Here is a 20,959-nt window from a genome sequence, read left to right as displayed (position 1 = left end):
TGCCGAGCTAGGTGACTCGAGAAGCAAAATGTTGAATCCTCCTCTACCCTAGCACGATCGAAGGGCCGGTCAACCGATTGACCATCGGGTGAGCGAAACGGCAGACTCGCGGCCTCCGGTAGGCTACAGCTGCCAGCCTGGAGGGGTGCGACCGGGGGTAGGTGCATCAAAGTTGGGGTGAAGACCCCCAAGATTGGCGGCGAATCGTCACCCAAGAAGTGACCTATGCTCGAGAGAGGCCCGGGGAACTCATGGCAACCATCAGGGTCTCTGCTTATGCGTACGTGTAGGCATGTTCATAGTGACAAGGTACTAGGGACCTAACCTTACTCAAGGCCCCCTCGGCCACCTCTGTCAAGCTGGAAACTGGTGGGGAAACCTTTAGTTTGCTGTGATCCCAAAGCTCCGTGGCTGCCCTCCCACCTCCATACAGGGGCGTGAGGGCCTGTCGCCCGAATGGCCGAGGGGGGGGGGCACAAGTGATCCACAATCGGGGCTTCTAGGCCGAGTTTCTCTGCTTGACTAGTGATGCCAGGATAGGCACTGCTTCCAAGGCACATCGGCAGTATATTATTGCTTCTGGTCTTCTCCAGAACCCACTTCCTTGCCCGTTATCAACCGCTCTCAATTCCATATCTTGGACTCTTTTATCTCTCGCAGATTCCACTCAAAAACAGCTCTTCTCTTTTCACTCTCATTTCACTATACTGCATTTGCAGCCTCCCTCAATTCCATCCATCTCAATTATTTCCCTCGTCGACCCTCATCACCTCCATCATCATGGTATGTCTCTTACCCCGCGGCTACCACCGCTTCAAGCTCAATCAGCGCCCACTAACTCCTTATCGCAGCCTGGGGACGGAGAATCCACCATCATTTCCAATGCCGCCAACGTAAGCCCTCTCTCCTGTCAGAGCTGTGCTATCCGCCTCCTTCCTCTTGCATACCACTTTCCCGCTAACTCGATATTTTTTAGTTGGAAAAATACATGAAATTGGACCAAAAGGGCAAGGTCCTCGCTGAATATATCTGGATTGATGGATCCAATGGCCTGAGAAATAAGACAAAGGTATGCAACCTCCAATCTCCAAATCTCCTTTCTTCCTCTGGTTGCCTGGAGTGTCGATTGCGTCTACTGCCCCATCAACATTATCAACACTCCCAACGATTTGGCCCTGAAACACGAGTGACAGCGATTTATTTGTCGCTGCGCTCATGCATTGAGGGCCGGGATTCCCCACGCCTTCCTGGTTGCGGCGGTGCACTAGGGCGTGTCATGGGGCGACGGTGGCTCATTCGGCCAGAAACCGAAAATGCTCCGCCGGAATCTGTTTTCGTGCCCACCCACCAAACCCTTTTGCGGCTTTGGCCGATCTCTCGGCACGACGTCAATAGGCGAAGGCTATTTTGGAAACATTCGCCTCTCAAGCGCGGGCCACCGGCAAATTGACACACTCAAATTGATATTACTTGCAGAACGTGTTCCCGCTGACTTGGCACCTTCTAGACCCTGAACAAGGCTCCCAAATCCGTCGACGACCTCCCCGAATGGAACTTTGACGGTTCTTCCACCGCCCAAGCTCCGGGCGACAACTCCGATGTCTACATCCGGCCTGTGGCCATGTACCCCGACCCAATCCGTCTAGGTGACAACGTCCTCGTCATGTGCGAGACTTGGGATCCTGATGGAACACCAAACAAGTTCAACTACCGTCATGAGGCCGCCCGATTGATGGACGCATATGCCGAGCACGAAGTTTGGTTTGGTTTGGAGCAAGAGTACACTCTTCTTGGCGCCGATGGGTGGCCGTATGGCTGGCCCAAGGGTGGTTTCCCCGGACCTCAAGGCCCATACTACTGTGGTGTTGGCACTGGCCGGGTCTACTGCCGTGATATTGTCGAGGCTCACCACAAGGCCTGCATGTACGCCGGCATTGAGATCTCCGGAACCAACGCAGAAGTCATGCCCGCCCAGTGGGAGTACCAAGTTGGCCCCTGCGAGGGTATTAACCGTAAGTTTCCGAGGCTGCAGCATTCACACGTGACCTCTGACTGACCTGTTTATTAGTGGGTGATCAACTCTGGGTTTCCCGATGGCTCCTTCACCGTATCGCCGAAGAATTCGGTGCCAAGGTTACATTCAAGCCCAAGCCTATCCCTGGTGACTGGAACGGTGCTGGCCTCCACTCCAACGTGTCATCCAAGGAGATGCGTGAGGAGGGTGGCATGAAGTACATTGAGGAGGCGATGAAGAAGCTCGAGAAGCGTCACGTTGAGCACATCAAGGTGTACGGAGAAGGCAATGACGAGCGTATGACTGGTGCCCACGAGACCTCGAGCATCGACAAATTCACCTGGGGCGTTGCCAACCGAGGTTCCTCAGTCCGAATTCCCCGTGCCTGCGCTCGGGAAGGCAAGGGATACTTCGAGGATCGACGACCCGCCTCAAACGCGGACCCCTACCGTAAGTTTTGCACTGCCAGACCATCGGCCTTGTGAATTTAAAACTGACTTGTTCACTTAGAAATCACCGGTATCATCGTCGAGACCATGTACGGTGCCCTCCCCGAGGAGAAGTTTTAGACGAGTGTGATGTACTGGCGCAGGCTGTCAATGCGGGAAAGGAAAGCATTTCAAGACAGTTGCCACGCAAGGGATTTTGGCGTTTTTTTGACGGACATATATGAGCGACTCGTTCCCATTCATCTAAAAATTGAGGCCACGGGGCTTGCCAGCCAACCTCCATCTCAGTGTGCGCGCACTTAGCGTTTGCTGTTCAGACCAACAAGAAGAGCTAGATCCATCTATAGCCAAAGGGCTCATCGCCTTGAGGCGTGGAGATTTGCGAGTAGATGTGACAAATTGATACCAATTTCTGACATCTTGTGGACATGCTATGTGATTGATTTTGTTGTTTGTCCTACAGTAGCTTGGATGTTGGTGACATGCTGCATGCGCTTCGATATCGACTGTCGGCTATTGAATGACCCTGAACCAGACGCCGACAACCCCAGATTCTCCTGTACTCAATGTCTTGCCCCAGACCCAGACCCTTGGGTCGTATTGAATGTGCAGGGAGACGCAGGCAAATTTTCAAAGACTAAAGACGGTTGCAGCCCAGGGATCCCCTTGGTTCAGAAGCTCGGCCATCTTGCAAGAATCCGCCAGCAAATACTCAACGATCTTGTCTCCACCAACGAACTCCTTGTCAACGATGGGCAGATGGTCCGTGACAGTGACACGTACTGTGTGTGTGGTAAGCCAATGGGGTAGATATGCAGAAATGACTCAGCAGGCTGTAAACAATGGGGAATGAGCTAGCTAGGTACAGCATATTGTAGATCTGGGGAAAAAGACGGAAGCTAGGAAGACTCAGTGCAGAGCGAGTGAGACAATGTTTGTGGTAGGATACCAAACGAGGGAAGGATCATATGCATCCTGTAAGCAGACCTTTCCGCACGTGGTAGGTCCAAGGCTGTGTTGTGCTGTGTGGCAGACAAGCTTGACAGGTCGCATGGGATGGATTTGGTCGTAGCCAGCCTGAAGGGTCTGTTGATCCTTGCCATGGCTTTGCAAAACAGGCGATCTTGATCAGGCTGCAAGGTGCATGAGATGATCAGACAGGTCGGGCCAGACCAGGCACCAGGGCTCCTTGATGCTTGTAAGAGACCAGAGCAAAAGAATTCTGACAGATGGATGCTAGGCTTGCGAGGTCGCTAATAATGGGCCGAGCCTGCCTGGCTCGACCATCCGTTGTCGGATGTCCGGGGTCTGTTGGTGGTCGGCCAGGCTCAGTATGTGCATACTGTAGCCAGCGCTGATAAGGTATCTCAACGTCAGTGGTCAGTGGCCAGTGGACAGGCGCATGGCATGGCATGGTCCGCATATGGAGCTCCGCCCCCCGGGCCAAATAGCATCAATCAAATGCCATGGCCCATGGCATGGTCCCTGTGTTCCTGTGAGGCTGAAGGGGCAATCTGTGGATTCCGCTCCTATCACGAACATACTTGTTGGTCTTATCCGGTTGAGGAGTGTCTTGATTAGCTTCCGCCGCCGTAGTTGTACTTGCGCATGCTTTCCGCCAGTGGTCGAGACTCTGGGCCCACAATTGGAGTGTGCCAATATAAAAAAGAAACTTGGATGAATTGAATAGGATGGACCAGACGGCAGTTTTGTTTGAGACAACCGTGACAACTTTGGTCATCTGGTCATCTAGTCAATTTGTCCTGCCGAGGCTGTGGACAATCACAGGTCTCAGCTTGTCCAAGCCTTTGTTTGAACTAGATTGTGCCAGGTCTAGAAACGCGCCACTCAATGTGGTCTGACTGCCACCAACTGACATAAAAAGTGCACCAGATATTTGACCTAACCAACAGGCAGGTACAAGATAGGCGACACAGTACGGAGTATGCCTGGATAGTAAATTAGAGGCTCACTGGAGCTTCTGCAAATTTGCACAATTTGCACTGCTCTGGTCTATACGAATTCTTGCTGATAAGAAAACGAAGCAAGCTGAGCTTTGAAGCAGAGGTGGATGCTCAACAACAGACGACACAAAGTACCATCGGAATTTCTTCTTGATGGTGTGATGAGGTGGTTTTGACAAAGGGTGTACCTTCCATCAAGGGGACGGCGCCAATCGCAGTCTGCATACGCATAGTTACCTAGGTAGTTACCTGCCCACGCTACCTTGGTGAGGCGGGAAACGGTCGGTAATGTTGAAGCGGATACATGATGAAGGCCGACAGGATCAGCCTCCGAGTCCACTGGTCCGGGGAAGCAACCGCCTAAACTTGGTCTCTATGGCCCACGAGCATCGCCCGGAAATAAGGGGTAAACATGAGACGATCCAAAAGCAATCCAGACAATTATCGATGACGGTTTGTGTGTGTGTGTGCACATGTGTAGTCAAAGGCTGTCCAGCTGAAAATCCTACGCGGAGTTGAAGCTGCCTGTCCGGGAACCAATCAGAGGATAAGGATAATTGATCAAATGATTGGATGGGAGTGCTCTGATAAGCGTGCAGCGGGCAGTGGATCCAAGATGGACACTAGTTCATCGACCAGAGGATTTAGCCGACGCTAACGCGGCTTGGCGCCGTCCCCACCATTCTGTTCGGGAAGATGCAGGCACAACACAGCCCCATGGGACCCGAGGCGTCCTCCAAGCCCCAACCGAGGGAAGCCCCAGTGGCCCTAGTGAAAGCCCCCAGGCCCCTTGGTGCCTCCTCGGTGCCCAGTGATGGCCCCTGTGCTCCCTGTTGCCCCCCGTGCCCCCTTCTGGAGGACCCGAGAACTGACGACTTTGACTTTGGGAACTTGGCCGAGAACTGGCCTTTACGAGCGTTTGACGGGTCCGAGTCTTCCACTAGACTGACAATGATTGATCATGGCTGATGATGACTGACCTTCAATCTCCAAGTGCAAGATAAGAGGCTTGATTCTGATTGGTCTGACATATACCTGTGTTACCTTCCATCGTCGACGAATTGTGTAACACGGCTATTTCTCAACTATCAAGGTACTCCGGACACCACGATTGACAGCTTCCAGTCAATGCCTCTACCGAGAGTACAAAAAGCAACTCTCGGGCCTCCCAGCTCTCCTCTCTCGCGCTTGGCATTACGAGAAGCAAATCACCCTGGTGCAACTTGGGTCAGCAATGCAAATGCACCACTTTTGGAGAGTCTGATGAGTGTCCCCAAAAGCACGTGTCTGAACAAAACGAAAAACGCCCACGAGATCAGCACAATTCGGCCATGCCTGGCCACCACAGACCAGGATGGTGAGCAAGCCAGACCCAAGGCAAGCATCTGCCAAACACGACCGCCAAGAGAGCTTGAACTGTTGAAGCTGGCTTTATTCTCGCTTAACCCCTCTCCTCTCAAGTCAAGCGGCGTTTCGTTCGTCTCGATATCAAACGCCAAGCCGGGCCCCAATGCATGATCCTGTTTGTAGTGTCCGCGAGGAGGCCCGAATACGGCATAAAACAAGCACAGGAAAAGAAAATGCTTCGATAACAATCCCATTCCGAGCCAGTCAACGCTCGGCCATCTGGTCTGGGCGTTGATCACACCAACATCTCATCAAAGTCGATCTCTATTCAGGGTTCGCATAGCCCATTCATCCAGTCCTTCAAGTCTTTCTGGTGGGCCGGCATCCTATTAGCCTCATGCATCTCACAGGACCCCACAACCTTTTTTCTTTGACCAGCTCACCCGACACTGCCAGCTGGATGTTCTCAACCATCGACGTGACTGGCGCTCCACTGATCCACGCCACCCTTGTGCAAGTCCATCATGATCCCATTCCAGATTCTAGCCTCCCATGCTTGGAATGGGTGGACAATGATGCACTGTAATTGACCATGACCGCCTTTCCGATTTCGCCCTCGCCCTGCGTCAATTTTTGTTCGACATGCCTCATATGCTTTTGCTGCTCGTCACTTTTCTTTTTTTAATCAGCCAAAGCGTTTCGTTTCTGACTCTGGGCCCAAACGACCTATGTTAAACAAGACCTTCGCCCTGTTGCCATCACTCTCTGTCACTCTCCATCCGTTCTTGCCATTTCTCTTACCTAACATAACCTCAACACCACCGCTTTCTCTCCTACCCTCTCACGACTTTCGCCCTCGTCCACATACCGTGGTGGGGTTGTACTACGTCCCCTCTTACTTCCCCAGAGTGGGATCCCAGACACACCGACGCCTACGTCAGGCGTAACCACAGCATCCCAGCAAGAAATCGTCCTCAAGAAACAACATGTCGTCGGAGCTCGATACCGTACCCTCCCAATACCTTCCCTCCTACGCTTCATACCCATGGGTTGGCGCCCCTGCAGATTACTCTCTGACCACCAACGAGGCCACCGGTGGTGACTCCAGTATGGAATCCATGGATTACGCATGATCCGTCCCAGACTAACACCGTGTTCCAGGAATCGAAAACTTGAACAAATGGTACCAATCCGGTGACACAGCATATATTATCCTTTCATCATGTCTCGTGTTGGTCATGATACCGGGGCTGGGCTTCCTGTACTCTGGCCTGGCCCGAAGAAAGTCTGCACTCTCCATGATGTGGGCGTGTATGGCGGCTGGATCTGTCATTAACTTCCAATGGTATTTCTGGGGTTACTCGCTCACTTTCTCGACCAATACATCCAACGGTTTCATTGGAGATCTGCATCATTTTGGCCTCAAGGAGGTTCTGGGTCAACCGAGCCCTGGCTCTCCTCTTGTGTCATCTCTGTTGTATGCCTTTTATCAGATGCAATTTTGCGCCGTCACAGCCGCTATCATAGCAGGTGCTGTCGCTGAGCGTGGTCGTCTTCTTCCCTTTTTGGTTTGGCTGTTCCTCTGGGCCACCATTGTTTATAACCCATTAGCCTGTTGGGCATGGAACGCCAATGGATGGGCTTTCAATTACGGTGTCATGGATTATGCCGGCGGTGGACCCGTCGAAATCGGCTCTGGACTGTCGGCTCTTGCATATTCCATGGTTTTGGGAAAGCGACAGGAAAAGATGATGCTCAACTTCCGCCCTCACAACGTCTCCTTCATCCTCCTCGGCACCGTCTTCCTGTGGTTTGGCTGGCTCGGCTTCAACGGTGGCTCATCTTTCGGTGCCAACCTGAGAGCTGTTATGGCATGCTGGAACTCCAGCTTGACTGCCACTATGGCCGCCATCACCTGGGTTCTGCTCGATTTCAGACTCGCCCGAAAATGGTCTATGGTTGGTTGGTGTTCAGGAACCATTTCAGGTCTTGTTGCCGCCACTCCTGCTTCAGGTTATCTTGAGACCTGGGGTTCCATCGCTCTGGGTGTCGCTACTGGTATCATTTGCAATTTTGCCACCAAGAGTGAGAATCGCTCCGTCCCCTTGTTTAATTGACAATTCACTAATCAAAATTCACAGTCAAATACTGGATCCACATCGATGACACCATGGACGTGTTCGCTGAGCACGGTGTCGCCGGTATTGTCGGACTTGTTTTCAACGCCCTCCTCGGCGTTGATTATGTGGTGGGCCTCGACGGTGTCAACACCGGATCTGAAGTGGGCGGATGGCCAATTGGTCAATGGAAGCAACTTTACATTCAAATCGCCTACATTGTCGCCTGCTCAGCATATTCTTTCGTTGTCAGCGCCGTGTTGGCCTACCTCGTCAACTTTATTCCCGGACTCCACCTCCGTGCTTCAGAAGAGGCTGAGCTCCTCGGTATGGATGACGATCAGCTCGGCGAATTTGCCTACGACTATGTTGAGGTGCGCAGAGACTATTTGGCGTGGACACCAACAACCAAGGACCAAGGATCTGTTGACCCAGATCCATCCCAAGACCAACGCCACGGAATCGAGGGACACAGTAAGATGTTCAAGAATGCAGATACCACCAGCACTGGATCTGGCAGTGGAGAGCCGACTGTGGAACCTGTACATGAGCCGATTGTGGCCAAGGATGACCGACCTGCCGCGGTCGCTGAGGACGCAGAGAAGGAGAAAGCCGCATGAGCATGAGCACCAACACAGACGAAACCATCGAAATGGATTCCCAAGCAATCAACGTGGTTTCCTATCGCGCAGACTGAGTCTGGTCCACCCATCTTTCCCATGTACACAGTCTCCTCAATCGTTTCTATTACTACTTCACCTTTTTTTCCCACCTGCCTAGATCTAGCGAAGACTTATTCCCTTATTCTAATTTGGGGACGAATGGAGCATATTCTGATTTCCACGAGCCTGCTGAGCCTGATCATTCTGGCACACAGATAAACAAGTACATCAAGCAATGGTTCTGCTTTGGACAGACCTGTTTTGTCTTTCCGTTATGGTGGCGTCGACGTAAGCAGTGGGGCTGAGATGAGATGGCTCTCACTAGTGCTTTGTCGACCAAGAACGAAGTTGATATATACATACCTATCCTTACTTAGATACAGATACCCAAATTACAGATACATGAAAAATACAATGATACGGTCAGTTTATTGCTCCACTCGTGTTTCGAGCGGATTTGATATTTCTTTTCCCTGAGGAGGACGGTAGGTGGATAGCCTATGCATCCCATTTTGAAAAGTGAAGACAGATCGCTGATCACAAGTCCTGGGTGGGCCATCACTCATGGTAGCAAGTCCTTTCTGCTCAGAAAAAACAAATCACCCCAATCGGGCACTCCTTGACTAGCGTGCTGGGCAATTAAATAGGCACAGTGGATTTGCATCTCCTCTTCTTTTCTTTTCCTAGACTCTACTCCGTAACATTATCAAGCGCCTCCTTCATCTGCTAATTCACCGATTTGACCCTGGCTGCTTGAGTTCACGATCCGGTCCAGCCGAAAATCAAAACACCAAGGAGCCAAAGGTAGCAACCGAGGTCAACATGTACGTACTTACTCCGTACATGCATAATCGCGATCCATAATTGTCGGGAAATCGTTATCGCCTAAGAATAAAGAAACTCAACGCATTACTCCGTAGATTGTTAGTCTTATAGTGGTGAGGAATGCTCCATAATCAGGTAACTACCTAGTACTTATTACCTCCATTCCTCTTGCTATATTCACTAGATGTTCCTTACACCACAACGGATGATTCACCCCATAGTCATCAAATCAAGATAAAAAAGAAAGTGGCATCGCAGAGCGATAGATGAGGGGAGTGTCCTTGCTCTCACAGGCACGTGCTCTTTCCATGACTGTCACGTGAGCTACCAGATGCCTGAGCCTTGTTTGCTCTCGAAACCCTCCCACCACCTCATTCTTCGCAGCCTACCAGTCTTTATGGTCTTCAGATATCCCAGTGATTTTTCATGGTTGTTTAATGAGAACCCAAACGCTCTTCGTTGTACGTCTTGACTGTCCAAGTAGTCCGTTCTGTTGAGAGATTTGTGGAGTCTTAAAGGTAAATCAATGTTGTGGAGTGATATTTTATATTCATCTGGCTTTACTGTATTTTCCTCCCTCCATGAATGCATTCCACTCGATATGTCCAGACAACCTATTCGACGCCAAATCATTACCGGTCATCCTAACCTTGAAGGAATAGTTTCCGTCCCAAGAAAAATACAAAGTTGATATGCTGTCGTCGGGAGCCTCGCCATGGCTGATTGGGTTGGCTGCACCTGCAGACCTAATATTCGCTCTCTATTGTCTCCTTTCATACACGAGACGGATGGGCTACTCCATCCGTGTCCATACAACCCTGGCTAGATTTTCGTGCCATCGCTGGTGAGTCTCGATTCTAGGGGATCTCGGCCCCACGGCCGCGGAGCACGGAGGTCGGTGGCAGGTTCGCTCTTCCGGACTTGTATATCTAATAACCAACATAATGCAAACAAGTCAACCACCACTAGGTAGGTATTATTAGGGCCATTGATGAGAGCCAGTCCTCCCACTGCGTATTAACCGGGTGATTTGGGTCTACGCTAGCATCATGGGATCCATTCCAAGGATTAAAACACCCCTGATAGATTTGTTAGGAGTTCAGCATCCAATCATTCTAGCCCTTGACACATTGATCCATGTTATGAAGATAATCAGAGTCTAAATTCAGACACCAGTCAGGAATGGCCAGAGGTTCTTCTGGTATGTTGGCAGCGGCGGTGTCCAACGCCAGCGGATTGGGTGTGATAGGAGGACTCGTCGCTATAATGCTGGTATGCTGATCATGCAAATATGGGGCGTGGAACGAACAAAAGTACAGAATGACGTGGCCAGTGCAAGTGACATTGACCAAAGACGAAAAGGGGCCCGTTGAAACTGCAATGTATTGTTTTGTATTGGAATAGGCATATGATTTCATCTTTATATTTCTGTCACGGGAGATATGTGTGTAGTTTCATACAGGAAATTTGGTAGTGACAACTCAAATGCCCTGTTTTCAAGCAGTAATTGGTCGCGATGCGTTATTTCAGGTCGAAGTCATGTGAATGAACACATAAAGATACCTGGTGATAGAAGTATCGTAACAGCGACTGTGTGCAGGGGTGCTGCCGCTAGGACAGCGACAGCCTTTGTGGTTGGAGGTATTAATGGCCAACCGAGTGATTCCCAGGGTCATAGAACAGGGAACAGAGTTCGAGAGTCAAGGCCCCAAGTCCAGCGCTGACTGGGTAGGCGCTGACTGGGTAGGCGTTAAAGGAGCTGGTTCAAATGATGAACCGTCGCTCGAGTCTTGTCCTTCGTTTGATCTTGGTGACGAACAAGTTCGATAGGCTGCCAGCCAGCAAGATTCATATGTAGTTGATGTGAAGTGAACGCAGAAGACAAGTGGACTACTCGCGGGATCGATTCTGATCGATATCTCGCACCACATTCTTTGGTAATAATATTTCCGCACCTTGCAGTGAACTGTCAGTCTGGTCGGGTGTTTCGAGGCTGATCACGACTGGAATTCGTTGAGCGACGAGCTGGACATCCTAGAGTGTTTGGCCAGTGGAGGTGCTGTCGATAGCTTGACTGATGGTGACATCGAGGTGTAGAGGTTGATCATTTTGGTTTGCTCAGATGAGGCTGGCTTCTTGAAGTGCGTCTCGGCATTCTTTATTTGTTTGACAAGCAACGTCTTTGTCGGATGCTCACTCACAAGTCTCGAGCATCTTCTTGATAAAGCTCTGCAATGTTGGATTCCACAAGGCAGCAGCAACTCTTTCCTTATCTGCCAACTGCTTGTTTACTTCGTCGGCGGTGGAATGGGTTCCCTCTTTGATCCTGACATCGACTCTAAATCGGGGAGGTAAGGATTCCTCTAGGCGAACTCTCACACCTAAACCGATGACGGTGGCCAAGCTGCAGTGTTGGATGGTGGGAGTGATGAGGACGGTGACGGTGCGAAGGTCAGAATTTGGTCGAGAGGAGAGTGTGGGTTTGATGGAGATGTCGGGTAGCGAGACGACAGCGAGGGAACCGAGTGTGATGGGATGCTCTGGATCGGACATGGTGGAGATGAGATCGTAGATCTCCTGTGTATCAATGGGTTCGTCTTCTGCGTCGCTGTCGGAGTCTTGCAACGAGGACGACGATGGGCTTGCGGAGCGTGCGAAAGGATCGTTGCTGAAGGATGGAGGGGGATATGCGAAAGCAGAGATGCCATTTGCATGGTCATCTTTGCCTGATGGTCGCCGTCGTCTCGTGGGGAGATCGAGAGGGTTGAGGATTAGGGGGTTGGCGTTCTTTCCGTCTTCCATGGTGGCGAGGTGTCTTATGAGGTGAATACAGAGGTCAATCGATGGATGGGAGAAGATCGAAAGTCTGAGGATGGGATGAGGATGTTTGTCAAATTTCACGAGTCACGTGACAATAGAGTTGGTCAGCCGTGCGGGGCTGTCTATACCACGTGATGAGACAAGCCGTTGTCTGTAAGTCCGCCTCTCCTGTTGGTGGATGACGCTCACTCGGCATGGGCCGGGAGAGTGGCGAATAGAATCTCATCACAATGCATAACTATGGATGTTGATAGTCTATACTATGCATGCATGTCTATGTACTTGGTAAGACTTACGGAGTAGAGAATGCATAATACCAACGCTCGTGGTGAGTCTGTGAGTCTGGACCTCTCAGGCCAACCGCCTTTGCCAACATACGAGACTACACGGAATAGACCACACCAGTCATCCCCGAGGCCTCCCAAGAACAATACTAGTCAATCTGGTGGGATTGAAGCTGCTGCCTATTTCATGTGTGACATTTTGGAAAAACTTGGTGTCAGCAACTGCCTGTCTGTGGCAGGATCTGATGAATCCGAGGCCAGCCAAGTGCGACAGAGAAGGCAATTGTAACAAGCATGCACACGAGCACCCCAGTGTCGAAATGAATTATAGGTGAGGAAAAGCTTGCCGTTTCGATGACAAGAATGCTCGGGAGGGGTTAATTGGACGACAATTTGCAGAAGTTGAATGAAGTTGAAGTCTGTCACTTGCTTCAGACACTCTCTGTTCGTCATATTGGAGGAGAAAGCGCGTATATCAATGGTGAGCTGGTGCCGGGCGGCTGATCCTGGAGTCTCTTCAAGCGTACGACCAGGTTGCGCTTGCCTGACCTGAGCACCAATGTGATTTTTTATCTACATTCTTAGGGAAGGTGCCACTGTGCCTATAAGAAGTTAGCAAACCCAATGCCAAGGGGCCGAGGGGCTGTAAGGAAGCCCCTCGGCCGCTGCACTTGCCGCCAAGCACCAAATCCAAGCACCTGAGTAGCACGTGCTAGGCAGTGTTAGGCGCCTCGGGCTCTCGTGGTTCCTAGAACCCCAGCTTGTTCCTGCCACTATTGTCTAGGCCTACGGAGTAAGTATGTTGCCTACTCGTCCACAGAACGATAACTGCGCAGGCTGGCCTGACGATTACATCCTACGTACTACTTCCCTACCACCGTTCTGCTACTTTTCTACCTAGACTGCGTGACTAGGGAAAAACCAGTTGTTGTACAAACTCAACAGACTCAACCGACTCCTGATCCCATCACTTACAGGCCATCATTCCTTCGCGCGACCCATCCATGCCATCCAGATCCGCTCTCCTCTCGTAAACGGCTACCACCCTCGTTCACGGGCTCACCATTGACGTTGCATTGTGTGCTGACGGGCCACGCTCGGATCAAACAGCCCACTCCATAGTTGGTTCCAGCCCAGCTAAAAAGCCTCCTCCGTACAGGCTACAGCAGCCTCCACCCCCACCCAACCAACCACTACCAACTCTTCCCTCCATCATCCATGCCAAATCCTCATTCCTCACATTCGCCTCCACTATTCTTCAATTAAAACTTTGAAACCGTTCTCGACAAGCCATAATTTCTCAAACAAGAGCCAGACCTTTTGCAGAAAATACCACATCTCGAGCCAATCCCCCTGATCTCTGTATCTAAGACCCAACGACCTACTTCTCCCACCACACCCCGATTAGCCTACTCCCAGAGATCGCCCACAGTCCGGTCCAAGACAGTTCCGTTCCGTTGCATCTCCCTGGCTGTCATGATCCTCACTGGACACCGCCTTCATCAGTCCATCACCTCAAAGCAAATAAACCCGCCCCACTAGCTAAAAAGCCCAGTGCCCTGGTCACGGGTCACAACAGAGCACCCATCACATCACTACCCCCAGCATTACTCGCAGATCTTCCGGTGCCTTGAACGATCTTCTCGTCCATCTCTGTGTTTCAACCCTAGCCCACCGTGTCTGAGAGGCAAAAGCCACTCAGCTCTGCAAGAAGACCTGCCACGCTGGTTCATCTTCTCTGCTGACGCAGATGCTTGATGCACGTGCCGAGGTTCACATTCAAGCTTGCGCCACCTTGGGCCCATCGTCTCCGTAAAGTTTGCGCTGTCGGCGAGACGTGAACCACTTTTCCAACGTCTTCCCTGGGAACTTCGAGATCTACAACTTCAACTTGGGAGCCTCGTTTCCTTTTTCCCTCATCAGATACGCCCCATTAGTTCATCGCCAGATAGCGCCAGATCACCTCTTCGCCTTCCAGCGTTCCTCTCGGCCCCTCCACTGGTCCGGGGATTCGCCTAGATCCACAACGTCTTCCGTGTGCCGCACTTGACCAAATGTGGTTCACCCCGAACCTCGACGGGTGATGTTATACCACAATGCAGAGCTTTGCACTCTCCTCGGCGCCTCCATCGGCCCAGAAGAACTATGTCTTTGTCGATGAACATAACCGACATAAGCGTCTCAAGGTTATGAGGGCTTGCGAAGGTTGTCGTCGTCGCAAGATCAAATGTGATTCTGCCACCACTAACACATGGCCATGCGCCGCCTGTGTTCGCCTTAAATTGCAATGTGTTCCCCCTATCGGAGGTTTGGACGGCGATGACGGCGACGATGGCCCGCTTGCCGCATCACAGCCTTCCACCATCCAACCTACCCAGACACCCTCGCAAATTCCACCGCTCCAGCAATCCCAATCCTATCAATCACAACTTTCTACTGGACCACCCGTCCAGTCCGATCCATCTCTGAATTATGACGCTTACGCAGGTTACCCAAGGCCCCCCTTCCAAAGCCTGGACAAGCCATATCTTGACTATTACTCAACCACACAGACATTTCCTGGATCTTTAAACGCTCCCTACCAAGCAACTCCCCAGGATTTACAATACTTTGCCGAATCCCAGTTCCCAGTCAAACAGGAGAGGACAGACTCGACAGCGTCGGACAATTTCACCGCCGAGGATTTGATGGAGCACATGGGAACCCTGAAAATTGCCGAAAATGGCGTCGCACCGTATATTCGGGAGGAGAAAGGCGTGGGTCAAGGTTCGATCGCTCCCGTCCATGAAGCCGAGACCGAATCGAGAATCGTCGCCGCTTTCAGCACCGATGCAGGGTCTCATATTCGCATTCCACCCGCATTGATGCCCTTTGACGAAGATGCTATGGACGCTTTTCAGACATTCTTCAGAGATGTCCATCCATACGCACCTGTTCTATGTCGCAATCACTTCTACGATCAATGGCACAATGATCGGTCATCTCTCTCCCCTCTAGTTCTGGAAGCCATTTTCGCCAACGCTGGTAGGCTGTCGGATGACCCTGCCCAAGGTGCCCAATGGTTGGCCCTCGCAAACAGTAAGACGCTTCCCCTTTATAGCCAATGCCACTAACGACAGCAGAACATGAAACCTGTTTCTTGGACAGACCACGCTTGAGTACTTTACAGGCGTTGATCCTTCTGCTCAAAGCAAGAGAAAGTGCCCCAAAACGCGGATACTACTACCGATCATGGATGACCATCAAAACCGCAGTCTCAATGGCCAAGGACCTCGAATTACACGAGCATTACGAAATACACAATTCTGGAGAAGACTGTGACTCTGATCCAGTGGAATGTTTGACCAAGACTCGAGTATGGCAAACTCTGTTGATATGCGAAACCATGGTCGGCGCACCCCAAGGAAGAACCGATCTCGGAGTCGATCCGAGCACAGTCGATATCAGTACGCACCCACCTCACTCTGACATGGACGATTTCGAAAAAGCCATCACCAGGCAGTTTGCTTACTTTGTCCGCAATGTTCGAAACATTCGTCTCATCACCGAGGTTTCGCATAAACTCAAAAGGAAAAAGGACTGGGGATTGGAACCAGAGCTGGTCAAGTACAACTCGACCTTTCGAAAGTGGCCAGCTGAACTTCCCAAAGACCTTCAGATCATCATGCCGCCCAAAAGCGGTATTCCTGACATTTCATCGCACTTCTTGGGCAATATGCATTCATACTACTACTTGGCCATTGTTATGCTTCGACGTCCGCAACTGTCGGCCTCACAGAACTATGGCGCCGATGGCGCCTGGAAACAACACATGAGTGTCTCCTATGATTCTGCCAAGATGCTGTGTCGCTTACAGGAAGGCATTCTCCAAAAGTTTGATTTGATCGGCCTCCTCTGTATGCAGAGGGGCATTAATTTCACCATTTACGCCATTTTGACCTGCATCATGATTCATTTGATCGCAATCTCCTCTCCCGACCCCGAATATAACGCCGATGCTCGAGATTACTTTGTCCGACATATGCGCATCCTTGAACGGTGCATGTCGGCCTGGCCGATGCAAGAGACGGAAGAACAAATCAATGCTCTGAGAGCCGCCTTCTCTGCTGACCTCAATAAACCTTTCCAGCTGCGCGACTCCTTCCCCCTTGGCTCTCCGTCCGATCAGTCTCGACCCTCACCAGCTTCTCAGTCTCAAACATCACCTCCCCATCAATCAACTTCTCAACCGCCCACCCAACTTCATCTTCAAACCCCAACACCAACCCAATTTCCGGAATTGCAGCAGCCTCAGGCCACCTCGAGCACTTACCTTCCACACCATGTCAATGCTGTGCAAAACCAGTCTTCATACCTCGCAACACCGCCATTTTCTGCTCATGACTCCAAACCGCCCACGCCAATCTATTCAGCTTCTTATGATATCCCCGAACAAACGAATCAATATTCCAGTGTGGGGGCAAGTACGGGGAATTACTATACGTCGCAACCATCTGCACAACCTCAGAACGAATTTAACTGGAACCCCACCCCAATCATTCATCAATTCGACACCGCATTTGCCATTCCACCCTCGGCTCTTGCGCCCCCACCGAGTATGTACGGCGGCAGTGGCACGAGCCCACCAATATCTCTTCAAGGATCATTCAGCCGCCAAACGAACTCTCCATCCATTGTACAGGCATCCTCTCACCCACAGCCTCAACAACCATATCAAGTCCACCAAGTTCAGCAGCAGAATTACTTCACTCCACCAATTGGACTTCAGCAACAACCCCCGAATCTGGACAACCAGCAGAACAACAGTCCAGTCGGGCCGGGAGGGATGCAACAAATGGCCAGCGGCATACCTACATCGGGTGGAGAATTTGGAAATATTGAAGCAGCTCCGAACGCCTTTCACCCGAGCATGCAATTCGTCACACCTCGGCAGTGGCAGCAGAGCGTGCAGAGTGTCTTTGCAGCCGGAGGCATGAAAAGGCAATGGGACTATGATCACTGATCTACTCTGATTTCTTGTTGGTCTTGATTGGAGGCAAGGTAGGATGGCGTTGCTGGCGCGTCCTTTGGAGTAATTATTTTGTTGGATGGAATAGTGCATATCTGTTTGCCTGGCCGTCCAGACTCACAGCTTTTGCACCCGATTTGTACATTTGCAACATCCTGACATGGCACAAGTTCTCGCGATACCCGGACAGCGATTGGTGGGGTTGACATGTATGGACCCTGCGTGTGTTACGCAGTGAAAGATGAGACCATGGGAACATGCCATTTACGATGAAATAGTGTGACGAATGATACGAGTATTGCATGTCTTTTGACTGATAATCTAACCTAACCTATCAAACATAAGAGTGGTGAATTCAGATCGAGTGCCTCTGAAGGTTAGAAATGCTTCTGGGGCTCAAGAGACCAAGTCGATCAGCGCGGTTCGCCCCAAACCACACTATGAACCTTGTTGTAGAGCTGAGCGTGGACAGATTGTTGATACGTCAACGTTGGCCATCTGTGTTCACAACTATTTCGGAAACCCATCTGGGATGATAGCAGGTTTGTGCCGGTATCCATGGTTATGGCGATTGCCATATCGATACGAGAGAGCTCATGTTCCCCGTCGCCATCATACCACTCAACTCTGAAAGCCAAAGCTTGACCCTAGGCATGGTGAAAAGTGCGCTCTGGTTGGCTTCGAATCACCGTCTCGTCAACCACTGGGTCAGACTCCTATCCCAGGCCTCAATCCGAATAGGCATCTCCATCTGCCAGAATGGATTCTTACAGACGTAATCTGCATATCGCTCATATATGCCCTTCATCAATACATCTGTGTTGGGCATACTAGGGTCGGTGAAGAGGAGAAATTTGGTTCCACTAAGTGTTTGGAAGACAGTGAGGCGAAAGAAACTCGATTCGAGAGATTCGATTCCAGATGGCGCCACCGTCGGGTCAGGATATGTCCAATTCTTGCCCGTTGAACTCGCGGATGAGGTGACGGGTAGCTTGGGTGTGAGAGATCGTGTGATGGCATGAACACCATGAAATGTCCCTGCGAGGACTAAATAATCGTTGGTGGTTAGGCTGCTGGTGCCGGGGAGACCTAAAGTCCCCTGCGTCTGAGGAGTCGCATTGGCGGTGCCTGGAGTAGTGGCAGGGAAGGTTCGGTGGTATATGAGAGATCCTGCTTTGGAAATGATCAAGAGAGCAAAGACGGGCCTGGATAGAGGTTGTAGAATTAAGTCAGTGTCATGCATTGAGATAGGGTGGTTTCAATGACTATCGTTGGAGCCCAAGGGCGGCGGACTCACATTTTGAAGGGATGAGATCTGGTTAGGGTCTATAACTTCCGATCCAACAACGTCGCATTTTACATTGCGATGAGGTCTGGAGACCTTATGACCCTCTCGTCGTAGATTCAAAGAACATGTTCAGCATTTTGGCTGGTGGGGGGAGTCGTGTCAAGGCAGGATCGCCTCATAGTCGCAGTCGCAGTCACAGTCGCAGTCGCACTTGCTCCGATGACAATGCCAAGCCCGATGTCTATTGACGCGTTTGGCAACTCTGCCTGCGGATGGACTTCCACCATGCAATACAGTTGCTGATCATCAACCTCTCTCCATATCAAATCTATACGCTCTGACACTCCTCTGTCACCATTCTCGTTCTCTTCAGCCCATCAACTCATACATACCTCTCCTTTCATTCTGAATTCATCACCCTACCGCCGATCACCGACCTCCCTGTCCCACTCACACCCACTCCTCAACCTCCATAGCCATAACCTGTTCCCTCCACCGCCATCATGGGGCTCGAAGCGACCATGATCCTCGTTGACAACAGCGAAACAAGCAGGAATGGTGACTATCTGTAAGTCTCTGACAGCTTTACAGTTTGCCCTCGATCTAATTCTGTCTAGACCCAATCGATTCTCAGCACAAGCCGAAGTCGTCTCATTAATATTCAACTCGAAGACCGGATCCAACCCCGAATCTGCCGTCGGTCTCATGTCTATGGCTGGTACCGGTCCCACAGTCTTGAACACCCCAACTACAAACTTCGGTGCAGTTTTGTCTGGTCTCCATGGCACCAAAATCAAGGGACATATCAGATTGGGAACTGCCATTAGTGTAGCAATGCTAGCACTCAAACACAGAGCCAACAAGGCTCAACGGCAACGCATCATTGTTCTCATATGCAGCGAGCTGGATAATAAATTCGGAGACAAGAATGACACTGAAGCGGAACTGATCAAGTTGGCAAAGAAGTGCAAGAAGAACAATGTATCAGTCGACTTTGTCGCATTCGGCGACGCCATCGAGTCCAGCACGAGACCCATTCTAGAGAAATTTGTCGAGACTGTTGGTGGCGATTCGGGTGAAGGTAATTATATTGCCATCATTCCTCCTGGCCCTGGTCTCCTTGGTGATAGCCTCATCACCACTCCGATCGTCGGTATGGAAGCAAATCCAGGAAGAGGCGGTATTGAGGGTGTGGAGACCGGACCTGCCAGTGGAGACGGGTTCGAGTTTGGCATTGACCCTTCGGCCGACCCTGAGCTCGCAATGGCCTTGCGCATGAGTATGGAAGAGGAAACGAATCGATTGGAAAGAGAACGGAGGGCGGCTGAAGAAGAGGCAAGACGGAACGCTGATCGAATGGATACTATTAACGAGGAAGGTCAGGCTGGACATTCGACCAGTGGTACCAATCAAGATGGAGATAACAGCAATGACTCGAAGCAGCCTCGGGTGGAGGATGACAAGGCGGATAAACAGGATTGATTGAACTAAACCTGTTGTATTCACGATTGTACCATTATTCTCGGAGATAAGATGGCAGAGAGCTGGTGACCCCAGGTATTGGTCAGCTCGAGTGGTCCATGGCCACAGTTCGAAGCGAAGCTACGGTTATCCTGGCAACTTTCGATCTATCTCCCAGAAATTCCGCATAGATCAAATGAGCAAGATCGGTGTCGACAACGAGAGATTCCAAGCTGGCATAGATGCGGACCTGCTCACATCGATGCCATTGATAGTGGAATCCCTTGTTTCTGATGACCCCTTCTTGTAGTTGAACATGTTGACCACCACCGGTATGGGGCATATATCCCTCCTGAGTCGAACCCCAAGACTTCTTGGTGACCATCTCTCCCATATTCCCACACATAGCCGACGCAATGCAAATGCTGTGATGGTACAATGGGTGATGAAACCATTTCCCATCAACGGCTCAGTAGACGGAAGAGGGAAGAGGGAAGATAACGGCCAAGTCGCGAGATTTGGTTACCTCCGTGTCCTTCTGAAATCTGTTGTGTCTGTTCAGTCCTGAGATCGAATTCCTCGTGACTAGACATGATTTGACAGTGTCTCAGGTGACGAGTTCTGGTGTCTCCGTGCGGGACTATATCTGATGTGATAATGATCGACTTGCCATTGCCATTGCCATTGCCATTGCAATTGCAATCATCGTAATCATCAACC

General features: G+C 50.9%; 7 protein-coding genes across 7 annotated transcripts; 4 read left to right on the top strand and 3 right to left on the bottom strand.

Moving 5' to 3' along the window:
• The first annotated feature begins 608 nt into the window (after positions 1-608).
• PV10_06669 (glutamine synthetase) lies at positions 609-2,881 on the top strand. Its single transcript, XM_016371491.1, has 6 exons — positions 609-783; positions 852-893; positions 977-1,069; positions 1,508-2,012; positions 2,069-2,464; positions 2,525-2,881. The coding sequence occupies exons 1-6, from the start codon at positions 781-783 to the stop codon at positions 2,581-2,583; spliced, it is 1,098 nt and encodes a 365-aa protein (XP_016223784.1). The 5' UTR covers positions 609-780; the 3' UTR covers positions 2,584-2,881.
• A 3,490-nt stretch (positions 2,882-6,371) lies between these two features.
• PV10_06668 (uncharacterized protein) lies at positions 6,372-8,980 on the top strand. The gene is made up of 3 exons (XM_016371490.1): positions 6,372-6,881; positions 6,936-7,859; positions 7,916-8,980. Exons 1-3 carry the CDS (start codon positions 6,761-6,763, stop codon positions 8,509-8,511), a joined length of 1,641 nt encoding a protein of 546 aa, XP_016223783.1. The 5' UTR covers positions 6,372-6,760; the 3' UTR covers positions 8,512-8,980.
• Positions 8,981-10,705: 1,725 nt separating this feature from the next.
• On the bottom strand, positions 10,706-12,213 carry PV10_06667 (uncharacterized protein). The gene has a single exon (XM_016371489.1). It carries the CDS (start codon positions 12,178-12,180, stop codon positions 11,572-11,574), a length of 609 nt encoding a protein of 202 aa, XP_016223782.1. The 5' UTR covers positions 12,181-12,213; the 3' UTR covers positions 10,706-11,571.
• Positions 12,214-13,728: 1,515 nt separating this feature from the next.
• Positions 13,729-17,803, top strand: PV10_06666 (uncharacterized protein). The gene is made up of 2 exons (XM_016371488.1): positions 13,729-15,560; positions 15,605-17,803. The coding sequence occupies exons 1-2, from the start codon at positions 14,579-14,581 to the stop codon at positions 17,482-17,484; spliced, it is 2,862 nt and encodes a 953-aa protein (XP_016223781.1). The 5' UTR covers positions 13,729-14,578; the 3' UTR covers positions 17,485-17,803.
• Positions 17,778-18,943, bottom strand: PV10_06665 (uncharacterized protein). The gene is made up of 2 exons (XM_016371487.1): positions 18,788-18,943; positions 17,778-18,695 (listed from the first exon to the last, which is right to left on the bottom strand). Coding segments are annotated over exons 1-2 (522 nt in total). The 5' UTR covers positions 18,790-18,943; the 3' UTR covers positions 17,778-18,175.
• A 134-nt stretch (positions 18,944-19,077) lies between these two features.
• PV10_06664 (uncharacterized protein) lies at positions 19,078-20,510 on the top strand. The gene is made up of 2 exons (XM_016371486.1): positions 19,078-19,346; positions 19,396-20,510. The coding sequence occupies exons 1-2, from the start codon at positions 19,282-19,284 to the stop codon at positions 20,258-20,260; spliced, it is 930 nt and encodes a 309-aa protein (XP_016223779.1). The 5' UTR covers positions 19,078-19,281; the 3' UTR covers positions 20,261-20,510.
• Positions 20,343-20,645, bottom strand: PV10_06663 (uncharacterized protein; the record flags this gene model as incomplete). Its single annotated transcript, XM_016371485.1, has 1 exon — positions 20,343-20,645. One exon carries the CDS (start codon positions 20,643-20,645, stop codon positions 20,343-20,345), a length of 303 nt encoding a protein of 100 aa, XP_016223778.1.
• Between the last annotated feature and the right edge of the window lie 314 nt (positions 20,646-20,959).

This window comes from Exophiala mesophila, assembly GCF_000836275.1.
Source record: "Exophiala mesophila strain CBS 40295 unplaced genomic scaffold supercont1.4, whole genome shotgun sequence".
Classification (NCBI taxonomy): domain Eukaryota; kingdom Fungi; phylum Ascomycota; class Eurotiomycetes; order Chaetothyriales; family Herpotrichiellaceae; genus Exophiala; species Exophiala mesophila.
This window is presented reverse-complemented; position numbering and strand designations above follow the sequence as displayed.